Below are 16,384 nucleotides of genomic sequence, written 5' to 3'. Positions count from 1 at the left end.
ATGGTTGTAAAAGAAATCCTTTAACTGATAACAGGAAATATAAGAATATTTTCCATGAATAGCAATGAATTATGGGATGGAATAGACTCAGATCACTTCCTCTGTTCTTCTCCCTCATGGTCGTTGATTAAACTTTAAATTCAGTTGCCTTTGAGCCATTGTGGTTGAATGTCGCCTTCATTGAAACGTTCTCTGACAACATTTTTTCGGGTAAGTGTGAATTTTTGTTGTTCAGTTTATCATTTTAAAGAGAAATGGAGAAGCCTAAATAATCACTTAATACCACCATCCTATTTTATATTCGAGACACCTTAAAAAAATCTGTTTGTTCGTCAGAAATTTCTAAAGAAGATAATTCAATAGGATTTGTATATGGCACTTTAATGCGTATAATGAGTTATTTGCGTTGAATAGTGGAATATTTTGCACAATATTTTTTGCTTATTGACTTATTTCAACTTTACAACGCTGGGAAACTATCTTCAGATGTAATCGTCGAGTGTCGAGGGTAAAAGTCAAGTATCAGGCATGAAAGATCGTTCCTTAATTGTCCGTTTGTAATTTTCCCTTTTCTGGAGTAAACTAACTTTTCGTAATTGTACATTGTGAATGTTTATGAAATAGACACTGTGTACTTAAAGCAGGCGGTTAGGTAAACTAATGTTTATATTCTGCGGTGAAGCGAAATTATAAGCCAGCTTCTACCATGGTCCATAGGAATATGTTTCAATGATGGTATTAACATTGTTGGAAAAGCAGAATTATGCAGTGTGTTCTAAAGAAAAACAGATTTCGCACCAATGATTATGTGTGCATAAAATGAAATCTGCATGAGATGATTTAGCCTTCTCTAGCTATTTGTTCCGCCTGATTAAAGTTGCACGTGCTTGTCTATCTTTGTTTGCAAGTTATGAAAAATATAGTAACGTTTTTACGGCTGTTATAACTTATTTAATGTTGCTTTACCTTTATAGAGCAGTGACGGAATAAATTTGAGATATAAATCAGTGAATGATAATACTTTTATCTTGTTTTGCTTTAAGACTGTCGAAACCTTTAAACACTATTAAATCCCAGAAGTGTATAATTGTCCCGTTTATTAAACTTTTGTAAATGCTAATTACTTGATTATGCATAATAATTGCAGCAACTACATAATTAAAAACAAATACAAATGTCAATTGTCATTTATTGGATTTAAAATCGCGAAATGAACAGAGCTCGCTTGCAGTAAAACAGATTTCCATAATAAAAGCTCGCGCAATGATAAAGTCAGAACAGAGGATCCTGAACCAATTTTTTGCCAAAATAAGTGCATTGTAATTCACCGGATATGTTTAAAAGAACCTTCACTTTGATTGCAGATTTTTTTTGTTCAAACAACGTTCAAATTATAACTCATCACGCCTTAGTCAATAGAAGTCTTAAATGACGAAGGGAATTCGTTTAAAACGCATGCATGCAAAAATAAAGCACTAAAATGTGTTATTTGGTAAGCAATTTCGCCTTTTAAATAACTGAAGATATAGAAATAAGGCAATATAAAGAAGAAAAAAATATAGTTGTGTATCCAAGAGTGGAGTCAATACATCGACTTTGTTGATCCAGAATGCATTTTAAACTTAAGTTGAAATAAAACAAAAAATACAAAGGGCTGTTTTGCGTGTGGCACATTATAAATCTTTCTGATAATTCTGATAATTTTCAATTAGCCCATAGCATAAGATTGACTGTTCATCCACAACATCACGATTACTATAGTTGGCTGAATTGTATAAGTTATTCTCCTGGCGGGAAACTTATTGCTGTTACCAAAGCATGTTCGATTGATTATATTGTTAAGACGTTAATTATTGGCTCGCGTTCTGGTGAAATTTGTTATACGTTGGATTGCGTTGATGAACCTGATCGACAGTGTTCGAAAACTAAGTGTCTGACCTCACCGGTCACCTTCATATTCCTTTAAACTTTAGCGGAAAAAGATTTTTCTACATAAAATGAAATACTCAGGATCTCTTATGTATTTGTTACTTAGTAAAAAGTGGAAGTACGATGCACTTTGTTGAAATACGGATTCAAAAAATTGCTTTGCTTAGTAGAAGAGGGGTTGGTTGCACGTCTTCCCTTTTGTTTAAATTTTGAACGGACTGGTTTAAAATGCGAAATCCTCACGTAAAATGGGCTTGGTGGAAAGCTCTCCTCTTCCCAAATTGAATTTTGAATGGATTGGCTTTCAAACGCAAATTCCTTGCGAATACACTTGTTTCAATCAGTTTTCGTTTCAGGAATACAGAAAATTCGTTAATGAATAGGTGCTCCCCAACTATCGAGTTTGATACGCTTCTATGTTAAACAACAAACCAGAATGTTAATATATTGAGATCAGTTACAATTGTCCCTATTCAGGTTTGTTCGTTTATACCAGTGGCTGCATCGTTATCATCGAAGATCTTCATGATGGCAAACAAAAACATCTCATGCAACATTTTGAAGAGATTTCCACGATAGCTCTTCAACACGATGTTCAGGTTCTTGCCTCGGCATGGGGGTCCTCGAAGACGGTGGCGTCATGCATTTGTATCTGGGATATTGCATCTGGTGATTGTAAAAAGGTAGAGGCAGTGGCATAGTCAGCTCGCAAGCTTGTTCATGCTATGTAATTATTTAGGTGTAGAGGCAGTGGTGTAGCCAGCTTGCAAGTTTGGTCGTGCTATAAAATTATTTAGGTGTAGAGGCAGTGGTGTAGCCAGACCGCAAGCTTGTTCATACTATGTAATTATTTAGGTGTAGAGGCAGGGGCGTAGCCAGCTCGCAAGCTTGTTCATGCTATGTAATTATTTAGGTGTAGAGGCAGGGGCGTAGCCAGCCCGCAAGCTTGTTCATGCTATGTAATTATTTAGGTGTAGAGGCAGTGGTATAGCCAGCCCGCAAGCTTGTTCATGCTATGTAATTATTTAGGTGTAGAGGCAGGGGCGTAGCCAGCTCGCAAGCTTGTTCATGCTATGTAAGTATTTAGGTGTAGAGTTAAATATCCATCTTCCCTAATGGGTAGATGGATATTTAAACGTTTTATGGTGTCTATGACACATATTTTTTACTGCCGTAGATAAAAGATCTTGTAAATCTGTAATTTTTGAATTTTTCTTGATTTATCGAAAACTTTTATTATATGTTAATCTGAGCATGAATATTGTTGCCAGCGAGTGTGCCAGGCGGGAATCCTATTCTCAAGATTATGATCAGAGCTCAACAGTACGTTTTCAAAAAAGCCATTAGCGGTTTGATTTTTTAATGCTCATTAAAGAAACCTTTCGTCTTGACTCAACACATAATCTGAGTTCAGACTAATTGCAGACATTAACGAAATCAGACACATCTTCAGATTTCTTCGGACTATCATAAATTAAACCACTTATGGTTTTCTTTAAGACGATCTGTTGGTCTCTAATCTTTACATTTAGACATAAATTAGAGCATTCATATTTATATTCAGATGCTGACATATCACTCCTATGAGATTGTTGGCCTTCATTTCTCAAGAGACGATCGTTTTCTGATCTCAGTCGGAGATTACAGGGAGTGTTCCGTGGTAATATGGGGTACTAAGGACTACAATGTACTCACATCGTCCTATACTAAAACTCCAATCCATGACATCGCATGGGATCCTTGTACGATGAACGAGTTTGTGTCGGTCGGACAAGATGGTCACGTGCTGTTTTGGTTACTGGAAGAATCTCGTGGATCTTTCAACTTGAATGTGAGTACTCATGAGGTAACATAGGGTGGATAGTGTATGTTTGGTGCGTATATTGATATATATTTTATCAATTGACGTTTCAATTTATAAAAGTTTGAATGATTCTAATTTTTGATATGCGTTTTCTTCATTCCAGTTTTAAGATTTAAGATTTTAGTACTAAATTCCAAGATTGCAGATTTTTGAAAATACTTTTATGATTTCATAATTTGATCTCCAGTTTTGGGATTCCACATTTTTTCTTCAGATTTATGAAGGATGACCCTTCGTTTTTTAGGTTTGCGAAGGGAAAGTTCCCGATGATTTGTTATACACTTCAAAGCAGGTTTTCTTCGCTTTTTATCTGAAACTTGCTTCATTATAATTTCTGAGTCTTTGTGATATTTTTCTGTTTTTTCGTCGACAGAATGACTCCATGGTACATTTTACAAGTGTCGGCTATGCTGGTGATAATATGCTATATATAGGCAATAATGCTGGTATGTTTGAAACAATAATGGTTTGGTTTATTGCAAATTTCCAGTCCACTCCATCATCTATGGACCCAATAGATTTGTTTTCAAGCATAAAAGATCAATGGCTTATCGCCTTATCCTTTGGTTTTGATGTTTTGTTCTTAAGGAGACTATAAAAGACTGTAGCTACCAAAGATTTTCCTTGCTCTTTTAGCTTGACTTAAATGTTAATACAAAGTCACAGGAGGTTTCGTTTCTTCTTTATTGCTTATTGTGTGGCAACTCGCACCAGTCCTTGTCAAAACTCACGCCCAATTATACTCACATCTCATTAATATTACATGAAGTAAACAATCATGTTTGTAATGATTGAAAATATTTGTTGACTTTACGTGTCTCTTTCTTGAAAATCATTTTTCTTTTTTCTGATTTTTTTTGATTTTCTAGGAATTATATCCGCTTGGGATACAAGACAAAACAAGTGTTTTATGCACTGGCTTTCTGACGATTCTGAAATCGGTAGGAAAATGTATTTATATTATCTGTTTTCTTTGTCATATTATTCATGGTTTCAACTCAGTTTGTCATGCTGATATAAATTTTAGGAAATTCATTTTGAATTTATGTTCTACAGTCGTTATCTGCTTTCTTCGTAGATGTAATTGTTTGTCATCGTGGCTCGCTGATTACCGGAAGCTCATCGGGGCATCTTCGTCTTTGGTCTGTTGTAGGCGTTGGAGAGATGAGATTGCCCGGAGAGAATGATGTGTATGTTTCTTTTCAGTTATTTTTTTTTCATGATAATTATCACGCAGACACTAAGGGGAAAGTTTTCAACTTAGAATTGCCGAAATAGTTCAATTGTGTTGTGATAACTTTGCGTTAGCGGGGTTGATGAAGCGCGTTCTAGATTTCAGTTTTTGCAAAAGTTGATCCCATATTTTATCAGATTGAATCAAGATGGTTTGGTTATCGAAGACAAAATGTCTTTGGACGCCGGAGTGATTTCTGCTTCATTCGACACATCCTTGGAAATGGTAACACTTCGTCAGTGGGAAGATTAAAGAATGGTGAATAAAAGGGAAGAAATTGAAGAATCTATTTTCCTTTTGAAAACTAGGTTTTCGATATTTTCTAAAATATGTTTTCCATGTGAATTGCTTGCCTCGAGCTGTGTGGTGTGTACTTTAGGGTATTGTTGGTACAGTTGGAGGTACGTTATGGTACATTAACTGGACAGAGAGGACGTCTATTCGTCTTGTCAGCAGTCATACAGAGAAGGTAACTTACTGTGTTAATCTCCCAGTGAAAATATTGGGATTTAAACCATCTTCAACCACGTGATTGTTTTAGATAAATTCACTGGTGGCCAGCGGTCCTGATGACAAATTCTTTGCGACTTGCTCCGATGATGGTAGCTTGAGAGTCTGGACTTCTGATGACCTCGAACAAACGCTCCAATTTCAAGTTGTTGATCAGGTGAATTGAAGCATGTTTCTCGTCGTCATTCAAAATTAAATATGCTATTTATATAAAACTATTGTCGGGAAATACGAGCTCTTAAATCGCTCTGTTTTACAAAATAAATTCTGATATTTTTATGTTAGTGTAAGCCTTACACTGTAAGGTCTTAAGCATAGTTGAGAATTCAAGGCGAGCTTCCTCCAGTAATTAATAAGGTGAGAGTTGACACAACTTTCAAAACTGGGGCCGGTTGTAAGAAGCCCGTATAGCGTAATCCATTGGATAGTAAATTTTGTAATCTTGGAAGCAATATTTTATTTCAGTGATTGCTCACTACAAATCTTATATTCTTCTTTTTCAAGAGATTTTTAAACAGTCAGGAAAATTTTTTAAACAGTTTTACTTTTCGTGCAAATGACCCATAATAAAGCTTCATTGACAAGGTCTTTACTCAGAAAGAGTGGACCTAGTTTTTTGTAGTTAAAGGTTTACATCTGTCAATTTTCTCTATCACAAGGACACACAACACTACTAGTTAGTGCTTTTGAGTTATATAGGTTGAATATATTATCATTGTTATTATTAATGTTGTTGGTAAGTTAGAAACAATATTACGGCTTAAAAGATGCAAACTAAAATGGACGTCTTGAAATGCAACTATCCATAAACGCTTAGCTAAATCATGATATTTTGCTATGATCTCAAGGCTTTGAAATAATATAATTTACAGAGTTGTGTTCACCACCAAACTATCATTTTGAGCGTCTCTTTGAATCTGCTCAGGCTCTTCATATGTCACAGATAAAGGCATCTCTCTAAACCTCCTCAGTCTCTTCATATGTCACAGATAAAGAGACCTCTCTGAACCTCGTCAGGCTCTTCAAGCGTCACAAATAAAGAGATCTCTTTAAACCTGCTCAGGTTCTTCATACGTCCCAATAATAAGATTTCTTTGAACCTCCTCAAGCTCTTCATATGTCACAGATAAAGATATCTCTTTGAACCTACTCAGGATCTTCATATGTCCCAATAATAAGATTTCTTTGAACCTCCTCAAGCTCTTCATATGTCACAGATAAAGATATCTCTTTGAACCTCCTCAAGCTCTTCATATGTCACAGATAAAGATATCTCTTTGAACCTGCTCAGGCGCTTTATACATCACAGATAAAGAGATCTCTTTAAACCAACTCAGCATCTTCATATGTCACAGATAAAGAGATTTCTTTGAACCTGCTCAGGTTCTTCATGTGTCACAGATAAAGATATCTCTTAGAACCTCCTCAAGCTCTTCATATGTCACATATAAAGAGATCTCTTTGAACCCGCTCAGGCTCTTCATATGTCACAAATAAAGATTTCTCTTTGAACCCGCTCAGGCTCTTCATATATCACAGATAAAGAGATCGTTTGCCCGCTTGTATATGTTATAAATAAAAGCTTTCGCTTACACGGGACCAAAACGTAACTCATCTCTAAAAATTTCGTTGATGTTGACTATCAGTTGTTTAAAAATTCATTTCCTCCATAGCGCTGTAAGCGTGTTTCATTCTGTCCAACTCCTCCACGTGAACCAACACATAATGTCTTACAAGATGGTGAAGTGATAGCCACAGTACATCCTCACATGGAACCAGTGGAGAAACCATTAAGACCATCACATTGCGTGGCTGGTTTTGGTGATGGAACCGTAAGACTCTTTGATCTTGGAAGAGTTGAAATGATTATGAAAATAGATCCTCATTCTGGGGGCGTTACTGTTATCAATTTTTCTTCCTGTGGTAAGGACCAGTCGCTGCTTGATACACGCAGAATCTACCTATAGTATGTAGTAATTCATGTGGTATCTACCTATAATATGCAGTGGTATATGTTGTATCTACTTATAGTATACAGTGATTTATGTGGTATCTATCTATAGTATACAGTGATATATGTGGTATCTATCTGTAGTATTCAGTGATATATGTGGTATCTATATGTAATATACAGTGATATATGTGATATCTATCTATAGTATACAGTGATGTATTTTGTATCTACCTATAGTATACAGTGCTATATGTTGTATCTACCTATCGTATACAGTGCTATATGTGGTATCTACCTATATATGTGATATTTACCTATAGTATACAACGGTATATGTGGTATCCACCTGTATATGTGATATCTATCTATAGTATACAGTGATATAAGTGGTATAGTATACAGTGGTATATGTGTTATCCACCTATAATATACAGTGATATTTCTAGTATCTAACTATAGTATACTGTGATGTATGCGATATCTACCTGTAGAGCACAGTGTTATAAGTGGTTTAGTATACAGTGGTATGTGTGGTATCTACCTTATGGTTGGTTCTTCATCTTCCCCCTGTTGTCCTCTTGTTAAGGATAACTTTGGAGCTTATAAATAACTTGGGATTTTTAAGTATAAAATGTCATGGCTGAGGATGACTTGGTGTGCTTAAGAATATTGGAATGTTTGAGGATAAGATGGGTTTGTGGATGTTGACTTGTGTTGTTTTTATAACTTGGGTTTGTTAAGTATAACTTAGGATGGTAGATTATTTGATTATTTGGTTATGAAAATCATCGAGTCTAATTGTAGTTCAACTCTAGTGGTCAAACTGAACATTGACAATTTTGACGTACCTTAGAAATGAATTTGTTGTATAGGTCGTGTTTTTATGAGTGGTAGTACAGATGGTGTGGTAGCCATAAGTAGTCCTGCTACTGGCCTCACTGTCCGTTTGATCCAAGATCATAAGGGAGCACCAATCACTGATATGGACATTGCTTCACATAAGGTACAATGACAAACACTCTGCAACAAATAGAACAGAGTAAGAAATAAAAGATTTTTACTGTGTTTGTACGAGCTTATGCAAACGGAAGAGTCCTTTGGGAGAACTTGAGATCAGATCAGTGCACCTGTTTGAGAGTTCTCATGAGCCTCTCCAAGATTTGCATAAGCCTGTGCCAACACAAAAACATCTTTTATTTCTTATCTAAAATAGCAATAATGCGAAAGTTTCAGAGAATTGTTTTTATTTTTCCTTTAACATGTATTCATGATTGATATGCAAATCCTCTTTGATTGATTAATTAATTGAGCTCAGATCAGTTCACAAAAACTAATAACTCAGCTATAGACCAATCAGTGCAAACGTTTATTTATGTTGTTTTATGAATAAAAAGTCTTAACCTACTTCAAAATATTTTTTAAGCACTTTTGCAATATTTACCAAACTTAACATCTTACTGGTTATTGATGATGATTATTATACGGCAAGTGTCACTTCCGGCTAAATGATGCGCTTTGATTGGCTCAGAAACATTTTTGCCTGTCCATTATTTTCCCGTAATCGACCACGGTCCAAAACGCGTAATTTTACTGTCAAATGTAAACAAACATCTTAAAGCAAACAGCAAAACGCGAACTAAACGAAACAAAAAACCATTTACGAATGTAATTCGAAGAAAAAACACTTGGAAAACTATCTAAACGATACAATTATGAAACGAGTTTACTTTTTATGGACGAAAACTAGAAAAGGGAAAATCAACTCGTGAAAACCGCAAGGACGAGAAGGCAAGCTTCGTTTCAGGTCAAATAATGCCATCTAATAATCTATTTAATAACCTCGCTTTCTCGGTCTTTACTGAGAAATATCAGACCTCTGTCTTTTTTGTACAACCTCGCCTTACGGGATCGGTCTGTACAAAAAAACTTCTGTCCATTGTTTCTCTGTAAAGACGTCGCGCTGGGTCATTAAGGGCTTTTTAATAATCAAAACCTTGTTTTTAGAACGATCATCTATCATTCAATTCTCCCAGATTGTGGCTTATTGCGAGCGCTGATCGTAGGGTTAGCGTATGGAAGGCGGATTGGTCGAAGGATTTCTGCGAGCTTGTTGATTGGTTAACTTTTCCCGCTCCAAATATAACACCTGAAGGAATTGCTTTGAAAAAAGACGATGCGGTGAGAAATTGTAGTTTGTTTCTTGTCTTGATTGTAGTTGCTCAAGATAATGAAAGATAAATAAATTATTATGGAAAACTGTTTTAATAAGTTTGAAATAAGCATGTTTTCTCCCTTTGAAGTCTGCGTATTTGCATCTACCGCCAAGTTTGGCAAGATTCTCGCCAACAGAGCCCGATGTTATTGTGTACAGTGGTTATGGTCTGAGAAAACTGATACAATTCTACAGCTTGTCCCAGAGAAAGGTCAGTATTTGTAAGAGGTCTGTGCTTGGAGCAGACAAAATGTCCATCATTGATGGAAATGTGTTCATTGTCAGGTTTTTCGAACTATTTTGTTGACACAATGGGCTTCTTGCTTGGAAATATCGCCTAAGGGTCATTTAATTGCTGTTGGAACCAAAGGTATAAATTAAAAGTTTTTACAACGTTCTGCAAAACAACACTGAATGATTTGAAAATCCTTTCTATATCTTGAAAGATAATAGTTTGAAATCGTTAAAGTTTTTTATCTACTCCAACTTATGTCAATTTTTCTCATCTAGTTTTCTTCCATTAGTAAAACTGGATTATCGATGGTTTTCTGAGAAGAAAATTAAGATCACAATTTAGGGTTACGTATCCCACATAGTTTAAGTCTAAAAACGTCCCAAATCGACGTAGCTACGTCGGAAATATGAATCAAAAAGCACTAGGTGAAATTCTCATTAAAAGTTTTTATTTCTTTTCAGCGCTTCTTTTATTTCCTCGAGAATTAATGACACCCAATGCTTTAGTTTACAATCACTTAATTAGGTATTTTTGCTGTCTGTAATTTTCTTTTTGTTTTAGATCGACTAGTGAAAGTAATTGATTATGATAAAGGTAGCTTTCAAGATTTCGATATGCATTGTGACTCTATTAGCCATGTGACATTTTCTCCGACCGGAGATAAACTGTTTTCCGTTGGTTTTTCGGATGTTGCTTTGTGGAAGGTGTTGATATAGAGAGACGTCCTTATTACACAATCTTGGCAAAACAATATAAAGTCGACGGCTGGTGCGCTATAGTCTATGACCCGTCAATTTAAAAACTCGACATTTTATCGGCTTATTGAGAGCAATAGAGAGATATGCGTAAAATATAAAATATATATACATTCTTATTTATGAAAGGAAAGTAAAACCAGCAAAATTTTGTTTTGTTTGTTAAAGAGCAAAAGATTCTTGTTGCAAGAAAGAAGCATGGAATTCATGGCTTGAGAGAGACAGCAATATAATAGATGATTTTTGCCAATATAAAAAAGCTTCCATACAAACAATGTTTTTTAAATGAAAGAGAACTATTTCAGTGCAGCCCTTGAAAAACTTTAATTGCTGGCGGAGGGTGGGAGGCTAGTCCTTACTTGGCACATAATGGTAATACCCATCATTACGCAATACGCGAATATAAAACGACGACATTTTTCCATGCTTTTTTTTGACACGTCTTCATTAAGGCTCCGTTTACAATATACCGGATTGCTATCGCAGCAGGTTGAATATTCTTTATATTAAAAGGCAGTAAAATTGTTCAGCGTCAGAAACACGATCAAATAGACTAAATCTATCCGCTTAATAAGCTTTTACTCCGAACAGTTATCCTTTTAAAGCAAATGAAGATGTCGTGATGAGCAAATCCGGTATAGTGTAAACGCAGCCAAAACGTTATTTTTTAAGGAGTAATAAATTTAAATACTCCGGTATACGAACAATGAATTCATATTAACCTCGTCTACGCTGTTTTAACCTCAGAAGAACCTTTTATAACGGTTCTCCTGAACGCCATACTTTCTGTAAATATCAACCCTTTTACAAAATTTCCCAGAGGAAGAAAACTGGAGCAGCCGGAGAAAAATGCAAGCAAAGCTCATAAACTCATCTCACATTCGCAAGCTAATTTTATTTTGACCAGGGAACGAACTCGCAAAACAGCTGTAGAATGCATTGAGTTTGACTTAGTGCCACTGTAGATGAAGTTGAGATAGATTCAGTTTATTGTTTTGTCAATCTTTACTGCTGACAAGGTCATTGAATTGTTTAATTAGGCGTAGAAAGTGAATGGGGTGGGGTGTGTAATTCGGATAATATATTAATTGATAAGAATGAATGCACGCAACGCAAAGAACATGAATGGACCAGAAATACAAAATATCAATGCTGTTAGATATAGTTATAAGACCGTCAACGAGCAGATATAAGCTAAGATCAAGACTTAACTACGGATTTTACAAGAATTATCAAAATTTGCCAATATCAAATTTTTTATACCCTTAAGTGCTAATGACATCGGCCTATACGGAACGTCCATTGTCCCCAATAATCCGTTTCTACAGCAATGGACTTGAGTTTACATTAATGAAGTTTCATTTAACTTCGTTTTTGACCGTGATATAGAGTGGTTTTTGTATAAAATATAATAAACTAAAATCTTACTGCATATTTCAAGGATATATAAGGGAATACTAAAACTTATATCATGAAGTATATGGGTATTTTCCATAATCACACTGGTAATTGAATTTTAAATATTAATGATGACTTCTGGGATACATGTTAGTGGAAAGAATAGATTCAGACGTCAGACCTTTTCGACCTCGTGGTCGTTAAATTCATTTAGTTTCATGTCGTCTTCATTGAAACGTGCTCTGACAATATTTATTCTGGTAAGTGTGAATATTAGCTGTTTTCATCGTGTTAAAGGGAAGTATAGCAAAGCTAAAACAATCAATACAACACAACAGCCTATTTTATTTTCGAGATAACTTAAAAATGACGCTTGTTCGTTGACAACTTCTAGAGAATATTTTACCAATTGGATTTTAAACTATTCACTATTTCAAATGCTTTTGTTTTAATGTGTAATGGTGACTTGCGAAACGTTGAACGGGGGAATATTTTGCACTAAAAGCTCCGCTTATTGACTTGTTTTATCTCCAGAACTCTGGAAAATTAGCTTCAGTTAAATAGTTGAGGGTAAAAGGTCGAGCGCCAGTTATCTAAGAACGTAGCTTGATGATTTTCCGATTTTGAAGTAAACCATATCGCTGTCTATTCATGAATAAGAAAACAAAACGGAAAATTTGTCTTTTCACCATTCAATTCTCTATATTTGCTAGATATTTGCTTATTTTTATAACAAAAAATGGCGGACACTAGACAATTTTACTTCCTGTGTCCAAACTCTTTCGCAAAATCATGCTTCCGAGAGGAGAATGGTAGCGATTTTGAAATAGAATCGATTTTTTCTAGGTTTTGAAAAAGAGTTGCGCGATGTCTTCCAATTCATCTGATGAAGAATCTGAACGTTCGTCATCTCCCAGCCTTCCTGAATATGAGATATGTATGAGCGAGGTATAAATAATAAAATATTTCAAGTATTGATCTTCTGGTGAGCTTTTCACATTACGATTAAAACATTCCTTTTTTTATTTAGAAACTAGACGGTATTCCACCATCACATGTTGTTAACATTGAAACACATATGGCGATACGTTGTTTGTGTTATTTACCATCAATGAAAAGTTTTTTGTACAGCTTCAAGAGCGATACACTAGGACTTATAAGTGAAGATTTCAAATCTGATGTCAAGAAATTCATGGATATAAAATTTGAAAAGAGCTCGAAAAAAAAAGTGTTAGGTTTTAACCCTGATACAAAATGGGCCGTCTCTTGGGACGGTTCTTTAATAGCTGCAAGTGCAGCGTTCTTTTGTCGTCCGCCACGTTATATTATCAATTTTGTTTTGATTGTTTTTGCCACTCCAGCTAATGAGGTCGGCAAGTTACCTAAACCGGTATATTGCCTAAACTGTGTTTATGCTCGCACTTCTCAACTTATGTTCTTCCCAGATGGAAGGAGAATTGCCGTAACTATTTGTTTGGATCCTGAATTTCCCCTTTACTTGTACCGCTTTTGGTGTCGTGTGTATAAACTACCGGACGGTTTGTGGAACGTAGAAGATTCTATAAAAGACGGACCCGACCAATGGATTGATCTTAAAGTTGAATATAGTGGAGTTGATTGCATTCAGTTAGGTTGTCCTATACTTAATACGGATCTTGAGTTGAATGACCGTGACGAGCAAGTGTTAAAAGAAAGACGTGAAAGTGGGAATGAAAGTGCTGTTGAAGATTATTTACATTTGCGGGCGCAGTATCGTGCTGATGGCTTTAGTTGTTTGGCTCTATCTCCTGATGCCAGCCGTCTTTTGGCAGGAAGCACTGATGGTGAACTGTTCTATTTTGACGCTGACAGTTTAAAACTACTACAATGTGTTCGTGTTTACGATTATTATTCAGCAGTTAAAAAATGCTGCTACAATCCTGCATTTGGCCGTGGGGAATTTGCAATATGTGATCGTTACGGGCTGTTTTGTGTGTGGCGCGTTTTAAATCTTTCCGACAATTCTGAAAATTTCCAATTTGCCTATCGAAAAAGGTTAGCTGTTCACCCAAAACATCACAATTACTATTATTTGCTTAGTGATATCAGTTATTCTCCTGACGGAAAACTTATTGCTGTTACCACAGCTTGTCCGTTTGATTACATTGTTAAGACGTTTATTATTGGCTCACGTTCTGGTGAAATTTGTTTTACGTTGGATTGCGTTGATGATCCTGATCGACAGTGTCCGAAATCTGAGTGTCTTACCTCGTTCTTTGGTAATTTGTGTCAAGTTGCTTCAGTTACAAGTGTTCATCCTCGCGTTTTTTTCTGGAAGTTACCTGTTGTCTACGATTTACAGACATTGTGTTTACTTACAATCAAAGCACTTATCTCTTATAATAATATTGAAAACTCAACATACCTTTTGTTTAAAAAGAGTTGAAGTATATTTATTCTTACTGTACTTGAGAATGTCATTTAATAACTATCGCCCGTTGGGCGTTCTATCACAACAATGATGCTTAAAACCTGGACTTCTATTGGTTATAACTTGTAAACATGTGCATTTGAATCTATGTTGGCTAATTCATAACACGTGTGTGTATTCGAAAACTGGACTTCTTTTGTTAAAATTATGCAAATTTGGATAGATTAATGAAATATTTATTCAAAGACGTTTAGCTACCTCATCAAATTACGTTAATTTCCACCAGGGGCATATGAAGTAGAAATTTTCAAAATGATAAAGTACACAAAAGTAATTTATAAAACATTTAAATACGTAAACACTTTATAACTAAATTATTAAGAGCTTAATATCCGAATGCGAGGTCTTTACAGAGAAATATCGGACCGACGTCTTTTGTATCAGGTCTGATATTTCTCATTAAAGTACGAGAAAGTGAGGTTATTAAAAGCTTTATTATATGGCATTATTTAACTTGAAACGAAGCTTGCATTTTTTCTCGTCTTTGCTGTATTTTTACCGGTTGGCTTTCAATTTTCATGTTTTGTCCATAAAAATAAATCGTTTCAAATTGTATCGTCTGGATATTTAGTTTAACAGTTTTTAAGTGTTTTTTCTTCGAGTCACATTCGTAAATAGTTTTTTATTTGCGTTTGGTTTGGGTTTTGCTGTTTTCATTACAAAGTTTGTTCACATTTGAGTGTAAAATTCTGCGTTTTGGACCGTGGTCTATTACAGGAATATAATGGATCTCCAAAAATGTTTCTAAGCTTATCAAATCGTACCATTTAGCCGTAAGTCACGCTTGCCATGAAGCGACAAATATTTATATATTAAAATTAAATATTTTGATAAACAAAAGCACTAAAATACAAATGAAAGATACTCTTTTATGACTAGACATAGTGTATATAAGTTTAAATCATTAGCAGAAATGTAATATTCCTGTACTAATGTTTAATTTTCTTTATCAATCATTTTGAGCTGCAATTCTTGTTTTAAAGGTAGAAAAAAGATTTGCTCTCTCTAACATTAGTTCAAAAGGAATGCTTCATTATAAGACTTTTAGAACGTTAGTCTAGTAGACAAAGATAACTTTCAATATTCCGTAGATTTTAGATAATTTTCAATATGAACATAATAGCCCAACAAAAGACTTTTAAAAAAGCCATCACAATAATAAAATAGAGAAGGATTTATTATTAACGTTTCGTCTTTAACTTAAATAAGACATCTTCAGATTATTTGAGTTAATTTATATACACGAGGTTTTAAATACAAGCATATATTACAGGGTGTTAAATTAGATGTGAGGGGAGTAGGAAGTTTAGATGACGGAATTAAATGAGAATGGCGGTGTATTGAAGAAGGTGAAGGGGGATCGAGTTGCCTTGGGTGTTAAGAGAGGGTTTAAGTTTGGATATAAGAAGGCTTTCATGAATCATAAGGTCGTAATGGTCGGAGGAGGAAGAGAGATTTGAGAAATCATTAAAATCGGCAGAGTGAGATGTATTTCTTATATGAGAAAGAGCTGCAGAAGGTGGTGGACATAAGGAAGGCTTCCCTGTTAAGGGAGAGATTCCCCAGTGTTCTGATATTCTGGTGTGTAAGTGATGCGTGGTTTGGCCCACATACGATGCAGAGCAGCATCGACACTTAAATGAGTATACAACACCAGATCTCGGGAGCTTGGGAACCCTATCTTTAAAAGGAAAGAAAGAGGAGAGACGCATGGAAGAACGAAAAACAACGCGAACGTTGATATGAGGAAAGGCAGCATTGCAGAGTCGAGTGATTTGAGTGCGAATCTGAAGACAGTGTAGGCCAGTGAAAGGGAGACAGAA

General features: G+C 35.3%; 2 protein-coding genes and 1 long non-coding RNA gene across 3 annotated transcripts; all 3 read left to right on the top strand.

The window, feature by feature from the left end:
• The first annotated feature begins 2,177 nt into the window (after positions 1-2,177).
• LOC124454259 (WD repeat-containing protein 90-like) lies at positions 2,178-5,098 on the top strand. The gene is made up of 7 exons (XM_047005083.1): positions 2,178-2,262; positions 2,407-2,612; positions 3,494-3,760; positions 4,038-4,085; positions 4,167-4,239; positions 4,663-4,734; positions 4,872-5,098. Exons 1-7 carry the CDS (start codon positions 2,178-2,180, stop codon positions 5,069-5,071), a joined length of 951 nt encoding a protein of 316 aa, XP_046861039.1. The 3' UTR covers positions 5,072-5,098.
• Positions 5,099-5,199: 101 nt separating this feature from the next.
• On the top strand, positions 5,200-5,687 carry LOC124459548. Its single transcript, XR_006953694.1, has 3 exons — positions 5,200-5,252; positions 5,407-5,496; positions 5,569-5,687. It is a non-coding gene; the product is annotated as an uncharacterized LOC124459548 (long non-coding RNA).
• Positions 5,688-6,264: 577 nt separating this feature from the next.
• Positions 6,265-10,965, top strand: LOC124454252 (WD repeat-containing protein 90-like). The gene is made up of 7 exons (XM_047005072.1): positions 6,265-6,273; positions 7,211-7,460; positions 8,364-8,494; positions 9,496-9,669; positions 9,792-9,914; positions 9,989-10,073; positions 10,500-10,965. The coding sequence occupies exons 1-7, from the start codon at positions 6,265-6,267 to the stop codon at positions 10,652-10,654; spliced, it is 927 nt and encodes a 308-aa protein (XP_046861028.1). The 3' UTR covers positions 10,655-10,965.
• Positions 10,966-16,384: the final 5,419 nt, after the last annotated feature.

The sequence above is a fragment of the Xenia sp. Carnegie-2017 genome, unplaced genomic scaffold (genome assembly GCF_021976095.1).
Source record: "Xenia sp. Carnegie-2017 unplaced genomic scaffold, XeniaSp_v1 HiC_scaffold_13, whole genome shotgun sequence".
NCBI lineage: Eukaryota > Metazoa > Cnidaria > Anthozoa > Malacalcyonacea > Xeniidae > Xenia > Xenia sp. Carnegie-2017.
The sequence above is the reverse complement of the archived record's forward strand: the minus strand, read 5'-3'. Positions and strand labels throughout refer to the sequence as shown.

Excerpts from the sequence above, each read along its gene's own strand:
- LOC124454259 (XM_047005083.1), top strand. The coding sequence starts at position 2,178 with ATGGGCTTGGTGGAAAGCTCTCCTCTTCCCAAATTGAATTTTGAATGG. Across the intron at positions 4,240-4,662 it reads ATATATAGGCAATAATGCTG|GAATTATATCCGCTTGGGAT; the intron begins GTATGTTTGAAA and ends TTGATTTTCTAG. Across the intron at positions 4,735-4,871 it reads TTCTGACGATTCTGAAATCG|ATGTAATTGTTTGTCATCGT; the intron begins GTAGGAAAATGT and ends CTTTCTTCGTAG.
- LOC124454252 (XM_047005072.1), top strand. Across the intron at positions 8,495-9,495 it reads TGGACATTGCTTCACATAAG|AACGATCATCTATCATTCAA; the intron begins GTACAATGACAA and ends CCTTGTTTTTAG. Across the intron at positions 9,670-9,791 it reads CTTTGAAAAAAGACGATGCG|TCTGCGTATTTGCATCTACC; the intron begins GTGAGAAATTGT and ends CTCCCTTTGAAG.